This window comes from Aethalodelphis obliquidens, unplaced genomic scaffold (assembly GCF_003676395.1).
Source record: "Aethalodelphis obliquidens isolate GAN/ISIS:26980383/991018 unplaced genomic scaffold, ASM367639v1 scaffold10, whole genome shotgun sequence".
In the NCBI taxonomy this organism is placed as follows: domain Eukaryota; kingdom Metazoa; phylum Chordata; class Mammalia; order Artiodactyla; family Delphinidae; genus Aethalodelphis; species Aethalodelphis obliquidens.
Window position 1 is genome coordinate 33,717,618 of NW_020837954.1, and position 23,482 is coordinate 33,741,099.

At 36.1% G+C, this 23,482-nt stretch overlaps 1 protein-coding gene, 1 long non-coding RNA gene and 1 pseudogene across 2 annotated transcripts in view; 1 reads left to right on the forward strand and 2 right to left on the reverse strand.

Moving 5' to 3' along the window:
* LOC113622822 (uncharacterized) overlaps window positions 1-23,482 on the reverse strand; it is a 140,476-nt gene that overhangs the window by 78,249 nt on the left and 38,745 nt on the right. The gene's annotated exons all lie outside the window — the stretch shown is intronic.
* Window positions 1-23,482, forward strand: part of LRRC9 (leucine rich repeat containing 9) — a 101,364-nt gene that overhangs the window by 70,236 nt on the left and 7,646 nt on the right. The window contains exons 24-28 of the mRNA XM_027111400.1: window positions 1,904-2,012; window positions 2,655-2,794; window positions 5,615-5,751; window positions 16,824-17,041; window positions 18,927-18,995. Coding sequence (XP_026967201.1) covers window positions 1,904-2,012; window positions 2,655-2,794; window positions 5,615-5,751; window positions 16,824-17,041; window positions 18,927-18,995 — 673 coding nt within the window. The remainder of the gene's footprint in view (window positions 1-1,903; window positions 2,013-2,654; window positions 2,795-5,614; window positions 5,752-16,823; window positions 17,042-18,926; window positions 18,996-23,482) is intronic.
* On the reverse strand, window positions 21,661-21,763 carry LOC113623054 (uncharacterized; annotated as a pseudogene).

Here is a 23,482-nt window from a genome sequence, read left to right on the forward strand (position 1 = left end):
AACAAACAAACAAACAAAAAACACAATGAGATATCATCTCACACTTGTCAGAATGGCTATCATCAAAAAGACCACAAACAACAAATGTTGACGAGGATGTGGAGAAAAAGGAACTCTCATATACTGTTGGTAGGAATGTAAATTGGTACAGCCACTATGAAAAACAGTATGGTTTCTCAAAAAAACTAAAAATAGAACTACCATGTGACTCAGCAATTCCACTCCTGGGAAAAAATGAAAACACTAATTCAAAAAAGATACATGCACCCCAATGTTCATAGCAACATTATTTACAATTGCCAAGATATGGAAGAAACCTAAGTGACCATAAACAGATGAATAAAGAAGATGTGGTATATACATATAAAATGGAATAGTACTCAGCCACAAAAAAGCAGGAAATTTTGTTTTTGCTATTTGCAACAACATGGATGGACGTGGAGGGTATCATGCTAAGTGAAATATGTCAGACAGAGATAGACAAATACTGTATGATATTACTTATATGTAAAAAATAAACTATGAATATAACAAAAAAGACTCACAGATACAGAGAACAAACTAGTGGTTACTAGTGGGGAGAAGGAAGGGGGTGAGACAAGATAAGGGTAGGAGATTAAGAGGTACAAACTACTATGTATAAAATAAATAAGCCACAAGGATATACTGTACAACACAGGGAATATAGCCAGTATTTTATAACAAATATAAATGGAATATAATCTTTAAAAATTGTGAATCAGTATGTTGTACACCTGAAACTTACATAATATTGTATATCAATTATACCTCAATTAAAAGAATATATAAATGAAACAAATTGGGATATATGAAAAAAAGAAGTGTTTAGAACAAGGTGATTAAGCTTTATGCTCTTCTCCCTCATAGCTCAAAGGAAGGTAAAACACTTTTAAAGCTGTGGACTAGGAATCAAGCATTCTGACCAATTACCAAAACATCCTTACAAGGTGGAATGCCATAAAAGTTTTCAGGAGATTCCACAGAAAACTCTGTTTTCAAAGAAATTACCTACTTTCTCCTTTTCTTTCCTATCCCAAACCCCTTCCTGGCATTTCAGAAATAACCTATTTCATATATATCCTCTGCAGTTTACAACCTGAAAATCTTATGGTTTACCATATCAACTTCACTATGACTTCATGAACATGTATGGAATTATAAAGAAATTGGAAATGTTTATTTTTAATGTTTCTTTTATGATAGTTCTATATTTATGTGATAATAGACATGTTTTTTTAAATCAATGAAATTGTATGTCATTTTCTTACACATGTACCCAACAAAAATGTGTATTTATCTGATCATTTGGCCCATATATTTTATTTTTTTAAACTAACTTTACTTTTTATTTATTTTTAAAAATAAATAAATAAATTTATTTATTTATTTTTGGCTGCTTTGGTTCTTCGTTGCTGTGCGTGGCTTTCTCTGTTTGCAGCGAGCAGGAGCTACTCTTTGTTGCAGTGCGCGGGCTTCTCATTGTGGTGGCTTCTCTTGCTGCGGGGCAAGGGCTTTAGGTGCGTGGGCTTCAGTAGTTGTGGCACGTGGGCTCAGTAGTTGTGGCTCGCGGGCTCAGTAGTTGTGGCTCGCAGGCTCTGGGCGCAGGCTCAGTAGTTGTGGTGTACAGGCTTAGTTGCTCCGTAGCATGTGGGATCTTCCTGGACCAGGGCTCGAACCTGTGTCCCCAGCATTGGCAGGTGGATTCTCAACCACTGCGCCACCAGGGAAGCCCTGACGCATATATTTTATATTAAGGCAATTCTTTTCCATAGAATTTGTCAGATCAGATCTTTTAAAAACGCCTTTGGGGTTACACATGAGAGATTCACCAATATAATTTGCCTGTTAAAATTATAACTGTATTTACTCTGTCTAAATTCAGAACTGTGGATTTGATTCCAGTTGACCAATTTAGAAATGTGTGTAATGTGAATCTACAGAACAATAATCTTACCTCATTCAGTGGATTAATCTATCTGCCTAACGTGAAGGTGAGTCGCTCACAAATTTTCTTTTTTTCTTTCAAGGTTTTCAGTGCAAGTTGTAATCTTCTTTACTTCGGGCTAAAATGTATATTCATGTCATTAAAGAAGAGAAATTAATTTTCTGAAAGTATTTTTTCACCAAGAAAAAAAGCATTACTTCCCAAAGTTATTTCAGTTGATCTCAATTTTATGTGATTGTCTTATAAGCAGTGAGTCTTCCTGTCTAATAGGAGATGGGATGGAAGGCTGCCTCTGTAGTGAGTGAAGTTGGAGGATACTGTGGTTCTCAAAGCAGCCTCATCACCTCCTGTCCTACAGCTTTGAGCCATCTACTAATTCCTTTTAAACTTAGGGAAATAACGATCTCTCCAACTAGAGTTATTTCATCTAAATAAGGCTTGGAGAAGTCCGGAGTACAGATTGAGAAAGTTGAGCAACTTTCTAGGTCTCCATTATTTTGTTTGAAATGGTGTATTTTTCAGCATGTCAGATGATAAAAAACACATTCAAAGCCAAATCCAGACAATTTAGGACATAAAAATTTGTCATTTTTAACACTAATATATTAAATTATGTTGTATAGCCAAAGGTATATTTACAGCATCATTCCTATGTTAATATATGATTAATAATGGATTCCTTCCGTAGGTCTTATGCCTCAACTATAATCATATTGAATCAATCATGCCCCGACTAAAGCCTCAGACTCACTTGACCAATAGACAACTACTCTACCAGAAAGTGCCTTCAAGTGGCTATGGGCAGCAAGGAACTTCAAAAATAAACAGGTATTATTCTTTTTTTTTTACAACTATAAATAATTTTGGTTGGGAATTTAAAAAGCAGTTAGTCACATTAATGACAGCAGTACATACATTTAGCTTATTTTAATACTTAATTTAATAGCTACATGCCAAAAATAAACTTCACAAATAAAAAGATACCAAAATACTTCTTTGTTATTGTTTTTTCCCAGCCTTCTCCATTTCATACTTATATTGTATGATAAATAAATTTCATTTTATTGCTGAGTAGTATTCCATTATATGACAAGTTGTTTATCTATTTATCATTGATGAACATTTGGGTTATTTCCAGTTTGAAGCTATTTTGATTAAAGTTGCTATGAAAATTTATACACATCCTTTATATTGGAGACTACTCAGATTTGTTTTTTAACAGCTTTACTGAAGTACAGTTTACTTACCATATTCACTCATTTTAAGTGTATAATTTTTACTATTTATAGAATTGTGCAATTACTACCTACTGCAGTACAGTTTTAGAACATTTCCATCACACAATAGAGAGATGCCTTGTGTCTATTTGGAGTCAATTCCCTTTTGCACCTCTAGGTCCAAGAAACCACTAATCTACTTTCTAGAGAGTTATGTTTTCTAGACATTTTATATAAATGGAATAATATATGTGGTCTTTTGCATTTGACTTCTTACACTTAACATAATGTTTTTGAGATTCATCCATGTTATAGCATCTATTAGTAGTTCATTCTTTTTTTATTGCTGAATATGTTGGGCATTCCATTGTCTGGATATATTCCACATCATGTTTATCTATTCACCAGTTGATAGACATTTGGACTGTTCCCACTTTGGGGTTGGTATGAATAATGATGCTATAAAGATTTGTGTAGAAGTATTTGTATGTGCTCATGTTCACATTTCTCTTGAGTAGACACCTAAGAGTGAAATTCCTGAGTGGTATGGTAATTTAATTTTTAACTTTTTAAGAAACTGCCACACTGTTTTCCAAAGTGGTTGCACCACTTTACATTACCAAAAAATTTTGAAGGTTCTAATTTCCCCACATCCACACCAACACTTGTTGTCTGTGTTTTTGATTACAGCCATTCTAGTGGAGTTAAAGAAGTACCTTATTATGGTTTTAATTTGCTTTTTTTTTTTTTTTTTTTTTTGCGGTATGCGGGTCTCTCACTGTTGTGGCCTCTCCCGTTGCGGAGCACAGGCTCCGGACGCGCAGGCTCAGCGGCCATGGCTCACGGGCCCAGCCGCTCCGCGGTATGTGGGATGCTCCCGGACCAGGGCACGAACCCGTGTCCCCTGCATTGGCAGGCGGACTCTCAACCACTGCGCCACCAGGGAAGCCCCCATTAGCCATTATTATATCTTATTTGTGACTGTTTAAATCTTTTGCTTATTTTTCAATTATGTTGTTTGGTTTTTTATTACTGAGTTCTTTAAATATTCTGGATACAAGCCCTTTATCAAATAAATGATTTACAAGTATTTTCTCTCAATGTGTGGCTTGTCTTTTTATTTTCTTAAAGTGTCTTTTAAAAGAATTTTAATTTTGATAAAGTCCAATTTATCAACTTTTTGTCTTACAGATTATGATTTTGTTGTTGTACCTAAGAACTCTTTGCCTAACCTAAGTTCACAAAGATTTTCTCATATGTTTTCTTCAAAAAAATTTTTTTCCTCTTACATTTAGGACTATGATCCATTTTGAGTTTATTTTTGTACATGTTGTGAGGTAAAATGTGAGGGCTAAATCCATCTTTTTGCACGTGTATATTCATTTGTCCCAGCACCATTTGTTTAATATACTATCCTTTCCCCCACTGAGTTGCCTTGGTACCTTTGTTGAAAAGCAATTGACCATAAATATAAAAGTTTGTTTCTGGACTCTAAATTCTATTCCATTGATCTAGGTGTCTGTCCTTTTGCCAGTTCCAGACTGGTTTGATTACTGCAGCTTTATAAGTTTTGAAATCAGGACATGTAAGCCCTCCAACCTTGTTCCTTTAAAGATTGTTTTGGATATTCTGGGTTATTTGCATTTCCTTATAACTGTTATGATGAGATGGTTATTTTCTGGAGAAAAAAAGAAGAAAGAAAACCTGCTGGACTTTAGATAGAGATTGCATTGAATCTATTGATCAATTTTGGGACAACTACCATCTTAGTAGTAATAGTGAGTCTTCTAATCTGTGAACACAGAATATTTCTCCATTTATTTAGATCTTTAATTTATCTCAGCAATGTTTTGTAATCTTCTGTGTATACATTTTGTACTCCTTTTGTTAATTTTTTGTGAAGCATTTTATCCTTTTTTATACTATTGTGAATAGAAGTCTTAATTTCATTCTCAGTTTATTGAAGATGTATAGAAATTCAGTTGATTTTTGTATATTAATCTTTTACCCTGTAATCTTGCTGAACTCATTTATTGGTGCAATAATAGTTTTTTGGTGGATTCCTAAGGATTTTCTAAATATAAGATCCTGTCATCTGAGAATAAGGACAGTTTTACTAATTCCTTTCCAATCTGAATACATTTGTTTTTTTCTTTTTCTTGCCTGATTGCACTGGCTCTTGCTTTTTATTTCAAGTAACTCTTTCTATATTTCTTTGTTCTTTAGCATATAAAACTTTTTAAAGAAGAAAATGTGATTATTATATAAATTATGAAGACAGAATATTATAGTTTGATTTATTACTAAATTCATTCTTTTTCTTTTTAAACTTCAATTTATAGTAAATACATACTAAACTGTCTTTTCATGTTTATACAAACAGCTGGTTTGAAATTAAGTTTATGGGCTCAAACTTACATGTGTGTTTCAGAGATACAATGAGCAGTGAAAATTTGCCTCCAATAATGCACAGTTTAGAAGTTCTTCATTTGGGCTACAACGGAATTTGTAATCTCATTCAGCTACAGCTTAACAGACTAAGAAATTTAAAATTCCTCTTTCTTCAGGGTGAGTAGCAACACTACTCATGTGTAAGTCTTTATTATTAAAAACTGATTTGATTATCATCCTGTTTTGAAAGCAAATATAAGCATCAACATTAAAACAGATTCATTGACAAAAATATTTCAGTAATCACTAATGGGTTTATCTTGGGTTATTTATATAAATAATGTAAATGTGATATTCTAGAGCTATAGAATATTGCATTCTAGCTCTGACACCAAAACACATGGCATTTTCTATGCAGCATGAATGACATAATGGGGCTAGAGTGGTCTCAGTGGAAAGGGTGAGTCCAAAATGTAGTTTAAAAGAAGTAAATATTAGTACTTAATGACTAGATATACAAGGGAAGAAAAATAGTTCAAGATGTTTGCATGCTTTTATTAAGAGATTGGGCAAAATGAGGTACTAAAGCTAGGGAAAGATTAGTTAGTGTTGTGACAACTTTCAGACATGAAAATGGAAACTTTTTCAAGTTGTAGTACTGCACCACAGGTCAGAACTGGAGATGTATATTTTAGAATTATCCCAGTGGAGGTAACAGGTAAAGGCATAGCATATGTGCTTACTTAGTAAATAAGTATAGAGAAAGAATGAAAAGCCAAAAAGGGATGTGGAGACAAACCCACTACCTCTCAGCAATTCCCTTCCACACCCCACACCCAGTATTAAGAAGGGTGGAATAAGCACCAGCAAAGGAGACATTCACAAAATTTTGAAAGAAAACCAAGAAATACAAACTCTAAATGTCAGGAGAAAAGAGGGTGATTGACCTAAAGTCAAATGATAAAAAGAATGAGGCCTATGAAAAAAATACTGGATGTACACAATTGGATTCAACAAAAAAGGAGACCATTAGTAACCTTCAGAGTATCAGATTTGGAAGTGTGGGAAGAGCAAAAGCCAAAGTGAAAACAATATAGAGGGAAGTGGTTGGATAGGCAGTAAAGACAACAAACAGAGGTTGGATGCTCAAGGAACTTGTCCCTGAAAAGAAGGTAAGAGATCAGAAGGTAGCTAGTGAAATTATAAGCATATTTTAAAGGTTTGTAAAGAGGTGAGTTAGGTTAAAGATACTGAACAGGAGGAGATAATTCTAAGGTCAGTCTAAAGAGGGAAGAGGGCAAAAGTTGTAGAGGAGTATACAAATGTAGGCAGTGATAAGATTACGCCATGCCATGGTCTACCAGAGAGTTAATGAACTTACATTTCACATGTTGTGTTAAGTTTGCAAGATGGTGGGAAAGGTACAGTCTTTAGGGAAAGGGCAGGGTGGGGCTGTAGGGAAGCAAGTTAGAATCTTAAGGGTTAAGGGTCAAATTTATCTAAAATATAACTATCTAGTTAAATAAGTGGGAATTGGGAGACCATCAAGATGGCGGAGGAGTAGGATGTGGAGATCACCTTCCTCTTCACAAATACATCAAAAATACATCTGCATGTGGAACACTCCTACAGAACACCTACTGAACGTTGGCAGAAGACCTCAGACTTCCCAAGGGCAAGAAATCCCTACGTATCTGGGTGGAACAAAAGAAAAAAGTAAAAACAGAGACAAAAGAATAGGGACGGGACTTCCACATCTGGGAGGGAGCTGTGAAGGAGGAAAAGTTTCCACACAATAGGAAGCCCCTTCACTGGTGGGGACGGTAAATTGTAGACTTCAGGTTTGCTGTCTGAGACTGACTTGTTTCTGATTTTTATGCTTAGTATAGTTTTTAGTGCTTGTTATCATTGGTGGATTTGTTTATTGGTTTGGTTGCTCTCTTCTTTTTTTAATTACTTTTTAATTTTAATAATTTTTAAAAAGTTTTTAAATTTTAATTTAATTTTTTCTTTCTTTTTTTCTCCCTTTTCTTCTGAGCCATGTGGCTGATAGGGTCTTGATGCTCCAGCCTGATATCAGGCCTGAGCGTCTGTGGTGGGAGAGCTGAGTTAAGGACATTGGACCACCATAGACCTCCCAGCCCCAAGTAATAACAATTGGCAAGAGCTCTCCCAGAGATCTCTGTCTCAACACTAAGACCTAGCGCCACCCAATGGCTAGCAAGCTTCAGTGCTGGACACCCCATGCCAAAGCAAGACAGGAACACAATCCCACAGATTAGCAGAGAGGCTACCTAAAATCATACTGAATGCACAGACACCCCAAAAACACACCACCGGATGCAGCCCTGCCCACCAGAAAGAAAAGAGCCAGCCCAACCCACCAGAACCCAGGCACCAGTGCCCTCCACCAGGAAGCCTACACAAGCCACTGAACCAACCTTACCCACAGGGGGCAGACACCAAAAACAACAGGAATTACAAACCTGCATCCTGTGAAAAGGAGACCCTAAACACAGAGTTAATCTAAATGGAAAGATAGAAATTTGTCTGTCGGATAAGTGACCTGGAAGATAAGAATGGATAAGTGACCTGGAAGATAAAATAGTGGAAATAACTACCACAGAGCAGAATAAACAAAAAAGAATGAGAAGAATTGAGGACAGTCTCAGAGACCTCAGGGAAAACATTAAATGCACCGACGTTCGAATTATAGGGGTCCCAGAAGAAGAGAAAAAAGGGTCTGAGAAAATATTTGAAGAGATTATAGTTGAAAACTTCCCTAACATGGGAAAGGAAATAGTCAATCAAGTCCAGGAAGTGCAGAGAGTCCCATACAGGATAAATCCAAGGGGAAACACACCAAGACACATATTAATCAAACTATCAAAAATTAAATACAAATAAAAAATATTAAAGGCAGCATGGGAAAAACAACAAATAACATACAAGGGAATCCCCATAAGGTTAACAGCTGATCTTTCAGCAGAAACTATGCAAGCCAGAAGGGACATGTTTAAAGTGATGAAAGGGAAAAACCTACAACCAAGATTACTCTACCCAGCAAGGATCTCATTCAGATTCAATGGAGAAATTAAAACCTTTACAGACAAGCAAAAGTGAAGAGAATTCAGCACTAACAAACCAGCTTTATAACAAATGCCTAAGGAACTTCTATAGGCAGGAGACACAAGAGAAGGAAAAGACCTACAAACCCAAAACAATTAAGCAAATGGGAGTAGGAACATACATACTGAGAATAATCTTAAATGTAAATGGATTGAATGCTCCAACCAAAAGACGTAGACTGGCTGAATGGATACAAAAACAAGACCCATATATATGCTGTCTACAAGACACCCACTTCAGACCTAGGGACACATACAGACTGAAAGTGAGGGGATGGAAAAAGATATTCCATGCAAATGGAAATCAAAAGAAAGCTGGAGTAGCAATTCTCATATCAGACAAAATAGACTTTAAAATAAAGACTATTACAAGAGACAAGGACACTACATAATGATCTAAGGATCAATCCAACAAGAAGATATAACAATTGTAAATATTTATGCACCCAATATAGGAGCACCTCAATACATAAGGCAAATGCTAACAGCCATAAAAGGGGCCATCAACAGTAACAAAATCATAGTAGGGGACTTTAACACCCCACTTTCACCAAAGGACAGATCATCCAAAATGAAAATAAATAAGGAAACACAAGCTTTAAATGACACATTAGACAAGATGGGCTTAATTGATATTTATAGGACATTACATTCAAAAATGACAGAATACAATTTCTTCTCAAGTGCTCATGGAACATTCTCCAGGATAGATCATATCTTGGGCCACAAATCAAGCCTTGGTAAATTTAAGAAAATTGAAATCGTATCAAGTATCTTCTCCACCACAACGCTATGAGACTAGATATCAGTTACAGGAAAGAAAATGTAAAAAATACAAACACATGGAGGCTAAACAATACACTACCAAATAATGAAGAGATCACTGAAGAAATCAAAGAGGAAATCAAAAAATACCTAGAAACAAATGACAATGAAAACACAACAACCCAAAACCTATGGGATGCATCAAAAGCAGGTCTAAGAGGGAAGTTTATAGCAATACAATCCTACATCAAGAAACAAGAAAAATCTCAAATAAACAACCTAACCTTACACCTAAAGCAATTAGAGGAAGAAGAACAAAAAAACCCCAAAGTTAGCAGAAGGAAAGAAATCATAAAGATAAGGCCAGAAATGAATGAAAAAGAAGTGAATGACACAATAGCAAAGATCAATAAAACTAAAAGTTGGTTCTTTTAGAAGATAAACTGAATTGATAAGCCATTAGCCAGACTCTTCAAGAAAAAAAGGGAGAAGACTCAAATCAACAGAATTAGAAATGAAAAAGGAGAAGTAACAACTGACACTGCAGAAATCAAAGAATCATGAGGGATTACTACACGGAACTGTATGCCAAAAAAATGGACAACCTGCAGAAAGGGACAAATTCTTAGAAAAGCACAACCTTCTGAGACTGAACCAGGAAGAAATAGAAAATATAAGCAGACCAACCACAAGCACTGAAATTGAAACTGTGATTAAAAATCTTCCAACAAACATAAAGCCCAGGACCAGACTGCTTCACAGGCGAATTCTATCAGTTTGGAGAAAAGCTAACACCTATCCTTCTCAAACTCTTCCAAAATATAGCAGAGGGAGGAACACTCCCAAACTCATTCTACAAGGTCACCATCACCCTGATGCCAAAATCAGACAAAGATGGCACAAAAAAGAAAACTAAAGACCAATATCACTCATGAACATAGATGCAAAAATCCTCACCAAAATACTAGCAAACAGAATCCAACAGCACATTAAAAGGATCATACACCATGATCAAGTGGGGGTGTATCCCAGGGATGCAAGGATTCTTCAATATACGCAAATCAATCAATGTGATACCCCATATTAACAAACTGAAGGATAAAAACCATATGATCATCTCCATAGCTGTAGAAAAAGCTTTCAACAAAATTCAACACCCATTTATGATAAAAACTCTCCAGAAAGCAGGCATAGAGGGAACTTACCTCAACATAATAAAGGCCATATATGATAAACCCACAGCCAACATCATCATCAATGGTGAAAAACTGAAACCATTTCCTCTAAAATCAGGAACAAGACAAGGATCCCACTCTCACCACTATTATTCAACATAGTTTTGGAAGTTTTAGCTACAGCAATCAGAGAATAAAAAGAAATAAAAGGAATCCAAATCAGTGAAGAAGAAGTAAAGCTGTCACTGTTTGCAGATGACATGATACTTTACAGAGAGAATCCTAAAGATGCTACCAGAAAACTAGTAAAGCTAATCAGTGAATCTGGTTAAGTAGCAGGATACAAAATTAATGCACAGCAATCTCTTGCATTCCTATACACTAATGTTGAAAAATATGAAAGAGAAATTAAGGAAACACTCCCATTTACCACTGCAACAAAAAGAATAAAATGCCTAGGAATAAACCTACCTAAGGAGACAAAAGACCTGTATGCAGAAAAGTATAAGACTGATGAAAGGTATTAAAGATGATACCAACAGGTGGAGAGATATACCATGTTTTGAATTGGAAGAATCAACATTGTGAAAATGACTATACTACCCAAAGCTATTTACAGATTCATTGCAATCCCTGTCAAACTACCAAGGGCATTTTTCACAGTACTAGAACAAAAAATTTCACAATTTGTGTGGAAAGACCCCAAATAGCCAAAGCAATCTTGAAAAAGAAAAATAGAGCTGGAGGAATCAGGCTCCCTGACTTCAGCCTATACTACAAAGCTACAGTAATAAAGACAGTATGGTACTGGCACAAAAACAGAAATATAGATCAATGGAACAGGATAGAAAGCCCAGAGATAAACCCATGCACATATGGTCACCTTATCTTTGAAAAAGGAGGCAAGAATAAAGAATGGAGAAAAAACAGCCTGTTCAATAAGTGGTGCTGGGAAAACTGGACAGCTATAAGTAAAAGAATGAAATTAGAACACTTCCTAACACCATACACAAAAATAAAATCAAAATGGATTAGAGACCTAAATGTAAGGCTAGACACTATAAAACTCTTAGAGGAAAACATAGGAAGAACACTCTTTGATGTAAACCACAGCAAGATCCTTTTTGACCCACCCTTTTTATTTTGAAATAAAAACAAAAATAAACAAATGGGACCTAATGAAACTTCAAAGCTTTTGCACAGCAAAGGAAACCATAAACAAGATGAAAAGACAACCCTCAGAATAGGAGAAAATATTTGCAAACGAATCAATGGACAAAGGATTAATCTCCAAAATATATAAACAGCTCATGCAGCTCAATATCAAAAGAACAAACACCCCAATCCAAAAATGGGCAGAAGATCTAAACAGACGTTTCTCCAAAGAAGATATACAGATTGCCAACAAACACATGAAAGGATGCTCACCATCACTAATCATTAGAGAAATGCAAATCAAAACTACAGTGAGGTATCACCTCACATGGTCAGAATGGACATCATCAAAAAATCTACAAACAATAAATGCTGGAGAGGGTGTGGAGAAAAGGGAACCCTCTTGCACTGTTGGTGGGAATGTAAATTGATACAGCCACTATGGAGAACAGTATGGAGGTTCCTTAAAAAACTAAAAATAGAACTACCATATGACCCAGCAATCCCACTATGGGTATATACCCTAGAAAACCATAATTCAGAAAGAGTCATGTACCAGAATGTTCATTGCAACACATTTACAATAGCCAGAACATGGAAGTAACCTAAGTATCCATCAACAGATGAATGGATAAAGAAGACGTGGCACATATATACAATGGAATATTACTCAGCCATAAAAAGAAACAAAATTGAGCTATTTGTAGTGAGGTGGATGGACCTAGACTCTGTCATACATAGTAAGTCAGAAAAAGAAAAGCAAATACCGTATGCTAACACATAAATATGGAATCTGAAAAAAGAAAAGAAAAAATGGTCTGATGAACCTACGGGCAGGACAGGAATAAAGATGTATATGACGCAGATGTAGAGAATGGACTTGAGGACGTGGGGAGGGGGAAGGGTAAGCTGGGACGAAGTGAGAGAGTAGCACTGACATATATACACTACCAAATGTAAAATAACTAGCTAGTGGGAAGCAGCTGCATCGCACAGGGTGATCAGCTTGGTGCTTTGTGACCACGTAGAGGGGTGGGATAAGGAGGGTGGGAGGGAGGTGCAAGAGGGAGGGGATATGGGGATATATGTATACATATATCTGATTCACTTTGTTGTACAGCAGCAACTTATACTCCAATAAAGATATTAAAGAAAAATGAACTGTTAAGAAGGGAAATAAATAATATCTCTTAAGTAAAAAAAATTTTTTTAATTTAGAAGTAAATAAATAAGTGGGAGTTTTCTAACAATGGCAAATTCTGCTAGTTAAATATAAGATCCCTGAAATCACATTTAGCACTTGTTTTGGAGTTTTCTTTCTTAAATATGTTTAGTGAGCATTCTAAAATGAAAAATAGCCAAAAATATGCTACTGTAGACATTATTCAGCACTTAAAGCTATGTCATGTGATTTTTATACCACTGGACTTTATTAAAAGTGACCGTCCAAATACATTATTTCATGAAAGTAATATATTAACACAACTGAGTCATTTTTCTCAGTCTGACTTGAATAGTCTTTTTTTCATTCTTAAGTAAGGCAGTGGTAATGTTTCAAAGTCTGTGATTTAATTCCGTTAGCAATTTTATTGAAGGTTATGATGTTATCAGTTTCTCTAAGGAATAAAACAAAATAAGGTAACTTTCTCATATTTCATCAATTATGAGACACCCACTTTTTATATTTTAACATGTCTTGAAATCAGGTTGTATCTTAATTGATGGCATAACATAGTTTACCTAGCCATGTTTTTTTTCCTTAGTATACATAAAATATTGACCTATCTTAACAATCGTTGGCATCTTAAGTTCGACTAAATATGTTAAATTACAAAGAGAAGAATTCCAAGAAAGTGGGATCACATGTTCAGTAATATATTAGTTTGCTAGGACTGCCATAACAAAGTACCACAGCCTGGGTGGCTTAAACAAAAATTTATTTCCTCACAGTTCTGGAGGCCAGAAGTCCAAGATCAAGATATCAGCAGTGTTGGTCACTTCTGAGGGCCTCTCTTCTTGGCTTATAATTGTATTCTGTATCTTCACATGGTCTTCCCTCTGTGTCCTAATCTCCTCTTCACACAAGGACACCAGTGATATTGGATTAGTGATCACCCAATGACCTCATTTAACATTAGTTACCTCTTTAAAGACCGAAATATAGCCATGTTCTGAGGGGCTAGGGGTTAAGACTTCCACATATTAATTGGGGGGGACACAATTCAGTCCAGTAACAAAGAGGATAAATAGTGGATGAAAGATAGAATGGCACAGAAGCAGCATTGTAAAAGGTCTAGGGTAGGCCTGGTGTTGCCACTTTTATGTCATTGAGCAAGACAGTTTCTCTGACCCTCAGTTTTCTGATCATTAAAAAAGGATAGGCTTCCCTGGTGGTGCAGTGGTTGAGAGTCCCCCTGCCAATGCAGGGGACACGGGTTCGTACCCCGGTCTGGGAAGATCCCACATGCCGCGGAGCAGCTGGGCCCGTGAGCCATGGCCGCTGAGCCTGCGCGTCCGGAGCCTGTGCTCCGCAACGGGAGAGGCCACAACAGTGAGAGGCCCGAATACAGCAAAAAAAAAAAAAAAAAAAAGGATAAAATTTTCCCTGTGCTATTTTAAGAATCGAATAGAAAACACACATAAAAGCATTTGGTCAACTCAAAGGTTCTCTTCTTATATAAGTTATCATTCATACTTATAAAACTATTGATTGCTACAGCTGAGAGAAATCATAGGTTATAATGAAAGGATTGAGGTCTTAACGTAATAAATTCTTAATTTTTTAATGTAGTTGCAGTGCAAAAATATGTTGAGAAAGAAATAACAGCATAATTAAGGTATATTCTTCCAACCTAACATTACAACAAATTAGTTTATTTTAATAATTAGATATACCTATTTGAATACCTATTAGAATAATAATTAGAATAACCCAGTATACTCAGGAAGTGTATCTTTTTTTTTTTGCTTTTCTAACTACTTCCTGGTGCATTTTGGTCTTTCTTTTTAAGTTGTTTTTGTTTGTTTTTAAAATTAAATTATAGTTGATTTACAATGCTGTGTTAGTTTCTGGTGTACATCAAAGTGATTCAGTTATACATATATATAGTCTTTTTCATATTCTTTTCCATTATGACTTATTATAGGATATTGAATATAGTTCCCTGTGCTACACAGTAGGCTCTTGTTGTTTATCCATTCTATATATAATAGTTTGCATCTGCTAGTCCCAAACTCCAGTACATATTTCCCCCACCACCTCTCCCTCTTGGCAACCACAAGTCTGTTCTCTGTCTGTAAGTCTGTTTTTGTGGATGGGTTCATTTGTGTCATATTTTAGATTCCACATTTAAGTGATATCATATGGTATTTGTCTTTCTCTTTCTGACTTAATTCGGTTAGTATGATAATCTCTAGGTCCATACGTGTAACTGCAAATGGCATTATCTCATTCTTTTTTATGGCTGAGTAACATTCCATTGTATCTATGTACCATATCTTCTTTATCCATTTATCTGTTGATGGACATTTAGGTTGCTTCCATGTCTTGGATATTGTAAATAGTGCTGCAATGAACATTGGGGTGCATGTATCTTTTTGAATTGCTGGATCATATGGCAACTCTATTTTTAGTTTTTTCAGGCACCTCCATATTGTTTTGCATAGTGGCTGCACCAATTTACATTCTCACCAACAGTATAGGAGGGTTCCCTTTTCTCACAACCTCTCCAGCATCTATTATTTATAGACTTTTTTTTAACATCTTTATTGGAGTATAATTGCTTTACATTGTTGTGTTAGTTGCTGCTGTATAACAAAGTGAATCAGCTATACGTATACATATATCCCCATATCTCCTCCCTCTTGCGTCTCCCTCCCACCCTCCCTATCCCACCCCTCTAGGTGGTCACAAAGCACCAAGCTGATCTCCCTGTGCTATGCGGCTGCTTCCCACTAGCTATCTATTTTACATTTGGTAGTGTATATATGTCCATGCCACTCTCTCACTTCATCCCAGCTTACCCTTCCCCCTCCCCAAGTCATTAAGTCCACTCTCTACGTCTGCGTCTTTATTCCTGTCCTGCCCCTAGGTTCTTCAGAACCATTTTTTAAAAATTTAGATTCCATATATATGTGTGAGCATACGGTATTTGTTTTTCTCTTTCTGACTTACTTCACTCTGTATGACAGATTCTAGGTCCATCCACCACACTACAAATAACTCAGTTTCGTTTCTTTTTATGGCTGAGTAATATTCCATTGTACATAGGTGCCACATCTTCTTTATCCATTCATCTGACGGGAATGTAAATTGATACAGCCACTATGGAGAACAGTATGGAGGTTCCTTGAAAAACTAAAAATAGAACTGCCATATGACCCAGCAATCCCACTACTGGGCATATACCCTGAGAAAACCATAACTCAAAAAGTGTCATGTACCACAATGTTCATTGCAGCACTATTTACAATAGCCAGGACATGGAAGCAACCTAAGTGTCTATAGACTTTTTAATGACGGCCATTCTGACCAGTGTGAGGTGGTACCTCATTGTAGTTTTGATTTGCATTTCTCTAATAATTAGCAATGTTGAGCATCTTTTCATATGCTTCAGCCATCTGTATGTCTTCTTTGGAGATATGTCTATTTAGGTCCTCTGCCCATTTTTTGATTGGGTTGTTTTTTTGTTATTGAGCTGTATGAGCTAGGAAGCATATCTTCTGCAGCACTTTTATACATCTACTTTTATCAGTATCAACTATTTTAGCACTTAACTGTTGAACAGACAGATTCGGTCAATTCAGTACATTTTGTGCATCATATCTTAAAGGAAAAATTTTGCCAAATATTATTTGATGATGATGCTACCTTCCTATAAATTACATTTCTGTTTCTCCTTGGAAATATGTTCATTTTAATACTTCACTTCTTAAAGAATCATTTGATAAAAAAATATTTAAATGAAGATAGATAACTTTTATTCAGTTTGGGCTCACTTGACATATCATGAGTTATCTTTTTCAGGGAATGAAATCAGTCAAGTTGAAGGGCTTGACAACTTAGAATTCCTTCAGCAATTGGTAGTGGACCATAACCGCATCAGAGCCTTTAATGATAGTGCCTTTGCCAAACCAAGCTCTCTGTTGGCGCTTCACCTAGAGGAAAACAGACTACGAGAGCTGAGCAAATTACAACCTTTGGTAAAACTAGAGAAACTCTTCCTAGGATATAATAAAATCCAGGTAACATTATTTATGAGATTTAAAAGACTTAACTCCTTTGAATATAAAGCTTCCAAGCACACCAATGAAAATTTTGCTAGTGTGTTATTTATCATTTATATGACATGTAAATACTCTGGGATGCAGAAATGCTCACCTTGCTGCTAGACTTATAAACCCAACCAACCCACATGCATCTACCTGCAGATCCTCTAAGAGATATTTTTTGTTCCTGACTTCTCTTAGTCCAAGCTATTTGTGCATCTCAATCCTAGACTCCCTCTGCCCCTTTAAACTTAACATATGTACTTGTTCTACCTGACATTTGAATCAACTCCTGATAATGGACTTCGACTTGGCTTTAATAATCCATCTTTCCCCACTCAAGGCTTCCTAAGCTAGCATCCTGCATTTGTTTCACCTGCTCATAATTCAGCCTGTTTCCATTAGGCCACTGCCCCAACTGAGCCTGCCCAAACTCTCTTCTGAGATAGTATGCAGATAAGAGGGTTGAAGGTATTTCTCCTAACATTTCTCTCAGTGTTTTGCTGATGATCGGTTAGCCCTCCTTTTACCAATTTTGATATTTCTGCCCATACCTCTAAGACAATCTTGAAGACAAACTGAACTGTATACTGCCCTGCAAGGGCAGGGACCATGTCTTTCTTGCCCACATTTGTATTAGTATATAGCAAAGCATCTGGTACATAGTAGATACACGATCAATACTTGTTAGTGGCTCTTCTTGCTGGAGTTCAGGAAGCCTTTTCTGGAGTGATATAAAAGCCTGTTCAAGGCTACAAGGAAATCATGATCAGTGCCCCTTTCTACACAGCAACTAGTAAATACATATACAGAGAAAATTACATACAACTCACACATCAAGGGTCAAACAACATTCATCTGAGAAAAAGCCTGCCAAAACTGGCAATGGTTCTTCCAAAGCTTTATCCAGAAGAAATCTAAATTAGGATAATTGCTATCCTATAGGAACTCTTTCCAGTGATAGCAACTGAGCTAACACAAAGAATATGTCAAATCAGACTTACTTGAATCTGAGACCTTACCCAGTATCAAGCCTTACTAATAATTTCAAGGATACACAGGGTCTGGGGCATTCCTGTGGCTTCTCAAATTCCACTTCCAAGTCATCTAAAATAGGTCTAAATATTTTTATAGTTACTAGATGAATTGGCTAAACCCACTAGTCATCCCAAATAAGAAGAGGAGCATATCAATAACTTTGTTTTATTACTATGAACTAGCAACAACATGAAGCTGATCTTGTTGCCTAAATTTTGTCAGCAATAGCATTTTAGAAATAACTTTGCAGAAACTAAAATGTATTTGCAAACTTTCACCAATGTTAAATAGATAATAATAAATAATCCCATCCAGTAGCAAAGGCAAGTCATTCAACTAGAGAAATAGTTTTTCAACTATATACATTACCATCAAATATATCAGTATTAAGTCCATTCAATATGACATGCTCCTTCATGGTTAAGGTTGTGTTTGATATGCACCTTTGAAATTGTTTAGACTAGATTCACCTCCTTTTCTACACATCTAGGTCAATCCTCTTGGGAATTAACCAAATATAATCTGAGTTTTAGAATAGATCATAAGTCTTCTGAAAAAAATATGGTCTTTCCTAGTAAGCACTGCTGTATGGCCTGTTTCCCATGTTAGCTTGTCATCTTTACCCAGTCATGTATTTGGAATCAATAGTACACAAATCTGTCTTTAATCAACAATACAGAATATTGTCAATCAAGCTCACTTCAGAAGATTCAATCATGAACTCGTTGCAATCCAACACTTACATATAATTACTTCAAATCAGCATATATTTAAAGATGTTGGGTCTAACCAAATAATAACTTACTGCTTAATTTTTTAATAGGATATGGCAGAACTGGAAAAACTTGATGGTATCTCTTCCCTCAGAGAACTTACAGTTTATGGCAATCCAGTGAGTGTGTTATTTTTCTAATTTATTAGTTAATTTATTTTAAATATAATTTATAGTTGTATATAACTTATTTTTATATAATGTGAGAAAAGATTTAATTTTATCTGTTTCCATATGCGTAAACAGTTATCCAAGCACAATTTATTGACTAGCGTCTTCTTCCAACTGATTACAATATAAACTGTCATTGTCATATACAAGAGGGTCTACTTCTTGGTTCTACTTTGTATTCATTGGCCTATTTGTCAATCCCTATAACATTACACTGTGTTAATCACTAAAGTTTTACATTAAGTCTTGATGTCCAGTAGAGTAAGCACCTCTAATTTTCCTTGTCTTCCACCTTCTCTTTTTTTTTCCTTCACTGTCTTGGCTATCCCTGGCCCTTTACACTTCCTATGAGTTTCAGTAAACAGCTTCTCAAGTTATATGAGAATCTTGTTGATATTTTAATTGGAATTGCACTGAATTTATATATTAATTTTGGGAAAAATTTGCCACCTTTCCCGTCGGAGTCTTTGAAGGGATCAAATAAGTAGCATCCTTACTCACCTAACATTTGAACGAATTGAGAAATATGACAGTGGCAGATAGCTGAGAATATTTTGCTTAGCTTAGTGAGAAAGCCAAATGGGCCTGCTAACAGATGCCAAAAGTAAGTCATGATGACCCAGTAGCAGGAAATACTTCACTGAGGCCTTTCCACATAGGAGGAGAGCTTCTCCTGGAGGAGCAGAAGGCATTCTCCCAGCAATAAGCTCCTTCTCAAGAGGAAAGACAGGAGCTAAACATACCCAGTTTAATCTTCCCAGATTGGGACTTCCCTGGTGGCGTAGTGGTTAAGAATCTACCTGCCAATGCAGGGCACACGTGTTCGAGCCCTGGTCCAGGAAGATCCCACATGCCGCAGAGCAACTAAGCCCATGTACCACAACTACTGAAGCCCACGCACCTAGAGCCTGTGCTCCACAACAAGAGAAGCCACTGCAATGAGAAGCCCGCGCACTGCAACGAAGAGTAGCCCCTGCTCGCCGCAACTAGAGAAAGCCCGTGCGCAGCAGCAAAGACCCAATGCAGCCAAAAATAAATAAAATAAATAGGGCTTCCCTGGTGGCGCAGTGGTTGAGAGTCCGCCTGCCGATGCAGGGGACACGGGTTCGTGCCCCGGTCTGGGAAGATCCCACATGCCGCGGAGCGGCATGCCCGTGAGCCATGGCCGCTGAGCCTGCGCGTCCGGAGCCTGTGCTCTGCAACGGGAGAGGCCACACAGGGAGAGGCCCGCGTACCGCAAAAAAACAAAACAAAACAAAACAAAAAAACCCCACAACAACATAAATAAATAAATTTATTTTAAAAAAAATCTTCCCAGATTTATCAGTTAAGTCGCTCTCCTTCCCCGAGAGAAGGAGTGAAGGGACTGAGAGAGCCAGTAGTGCCACATCATAGAGCTATTTCCACCAAGAAAGAAATACAATAAGCAGTCTCCCGTAATATTTATAGCATTGAGCCTTCTCTTTCACAAACACAAATATCCCTGTGTTTATTTTATGTCCTTCAATAAAGGTCTGTGATTTTCTCCTAAAGGTTTTAATCATCTTTGGTTAGATTTATTCTGTTGTTTTTTGTTTTGTTTTGTTTTGTTTTTGCGGTACGCGGGCCTCTCACTGTTGTGGCCTCTCCCATTGCGGAGTACAGGCTCTGGACGCACAGGCTCAGCAGCCATGGCTTATGGGCCTAGCCGCCTCACAGCATGTGGGATCTTCCTGGACCGGGGCACAAACCCGTGTCCCCTGCATCGGCAGGCGGATTCTCAACCATTGTGCCACCAAGGAAGCCCTATTCTGTTGTTTTAATAGCTGTTTTAAACAATATCTTTTTATATTTTTCTAGTTGTTTGTTGCTAAAGTATAGAAATTCTGATTTTTGCATATTACTCTTTATCCAGGAAGCTTGCTGAACTCTCTTTTAAATTCTAATGGATTGTAAATTTTGTTGGATTTTCTCTGTAGACAATCATAGTATCTACAAATAATGACTCTTTCTTTCCAGTCCTTATGGTTTTATTTCCTTTACTTCTGTCAGTGTGCTGACTAGGACTTCTAGTACAGTGCTGAATAGACACACTGATAGTTACTGACCTCAAAAGAATGCTTCTAAATTGTCACTATTAAATATGTTTGCTGTAGGTTATGGGTAGATAACCTTCAACATTTTAAGGCAGTTCCTTTCTAATTCCAGTTTACTACTTGTTTTTATCAGGAATGGTCACTGGATTTTAACTAATTGGAAATATAGTATTTCTCTTTAATCTGTTAATATGCAAATTATATTAATAGATTCTGGTGCTAAACCATCCTTAAACTCCTGGGATGAATACTACTTGGTCATCTTTTATACTTTATTGGATTCAATTTGCTAAAATTTCATGTAGCATATCTCTATGGAAATAAGTAAAATTATTCTGTAATTTTACTTTATTATACTATTCTTTTCAAGTTCATCAAGGCTGTTCTTGCCTCATAAAATTAATTGGGGAGTTCTCCCTCTTTTTCTAGTCTATGAATTAATTTATATAAAAGAAGACTCGTGTGTTCCTTGAAGGATAATTAGATCCTGTCTCTAAAACCATGTGAACTTAATATTTTTTGAAGTTAGATTTTAAACTACTTATTCAAACCCTTTAATTGATATATATTATCTAGCCATTTTCTATTAAACTGATAAGAACAGATACTACACTTGTTCTTAACAAAAAGGCAAGAAGCAATTTCTATTTATTCAAAAGTCAATATTGAGAACTTATATTTTTCAATAAAATTGTCCTTTTATCTAAATTTTAAAAGCACTTCCATCATAATACTTTCATGAATTTTAAAAATCTCTACTATATCTGTGTTTTGTCACCTTTTTTATATCTAAATTTGTTGGTATTTTTTTGCTTTTTCTCTTTTATTCTTGATGAGTCTTACTAAAGGTTTGTCTATCATATTAATCTCTTCAAATAACCATATTTTGGTTTTATCAAGTGTAATTTTTCTTTTTTGTTCATTAATTTCTACCCTTTACCTTTAGTTTCTTGGAATTTACTTTTTTAAAATATTCTGGAGTAGAATGCCTAGCTCATTAATTTTTAATATTTCTTCTAAATGAATAAATTTTAGGTTACAAAATACTGCTTTAGCAATAGCCTAAAAGTTTTGATATGTTATGTTTTTCCTGCTATTTCTTAGAATCTACTTTACAGGGACTTCCCTGGTGGTCCAGTGGTTAAGATTTTGCCCTCCAATGCAGCGGGTGTGGATTTGATCCCTGGTCAGGGAGCTAGGATCCCACATGCCTTGCAGCCACAAAACCAAAACATGAAACAGAAGCAATATTATAACAAATTCAATAGACTTTTAAAAAAATGGTCCACTCAAAAAAAAAAATCTTAGAATCTACTTTACAAAAGATTTCTTCTTTAATCTGTGAATTATTGAGGATTATGTGTGTTAATTTCAAACCTATTAGGTATTTTTAGCTATCTCATTATTTATTTCTAGTGTTATTACATTTTAATCAGAAGAGACAGTCTATACATTCTTTGGTTTTATGAAACTGGCTTTGTGGCCTTGAATGTGCTCATTTTTTTTAACTCAATTTACGGCTTAGAGATCTCTCTCCATTAATGTATATGTATCTACTACATTTTAAAAAAATAGTTTATTCCCCTCTGATGATAATCTTTCTTTCTTTTGTTATCACAAACAGTGCTGCATACTTCTTCTGTGTTGTCAGTACCCCAGATCATCCCTATATTCAGAGATTTGCTAAAAGTCAAGGGACTTAGCATATAGCTATACTCATGGCTAAGATTTATTACTGTGACGTAATGAGGATACACAGCCAAGTGATGAAGGAAAAACACACGGGCAGAGTCTGGAGGAATCCATGTGCAGGCTTCCTTATGCTCTTTCCCTCACATGAGGGGATCACAGTGTGCACTCTTCACACACCAACAAAAATGTAGCAACAAATGTGTTATATTTCTGCCCAGGAAATCCCATTAGACTTAATAGCATTCAAGAGTTTTTTTGGAAGCTGGTCATGTAGGTACCCTGGGCCAATCACATACCAAAATTCCAGACTCCCAGAAGGAGAGCAGGTTGAACATGAATCCTATTGTTTGTATAAGCAGTCTAGGCATAGTGAACTACCCTTATCAGTTAAGGAATGGTGGGAGAGCTTCCAAAATCCAAGTACCAAACTCTTGTCAAGAGCTCCTTGCAAACAGATCCTTCTAAAGATAACAGCCTCAAGCCTACTATGTTAACACTTTCTACACACTTTCTTATGTACTTATGCAAGTATTTTTACAGTAGGTTAATACTATGAAGTGATGGATCATATAGTTCAATAGATGTGTATTGAATTAAACTGCATAGTGTCTATGGGAAATTATCATACAAGTTTCAAACTAATTACTTATAAGTGAACTTTTATAATAT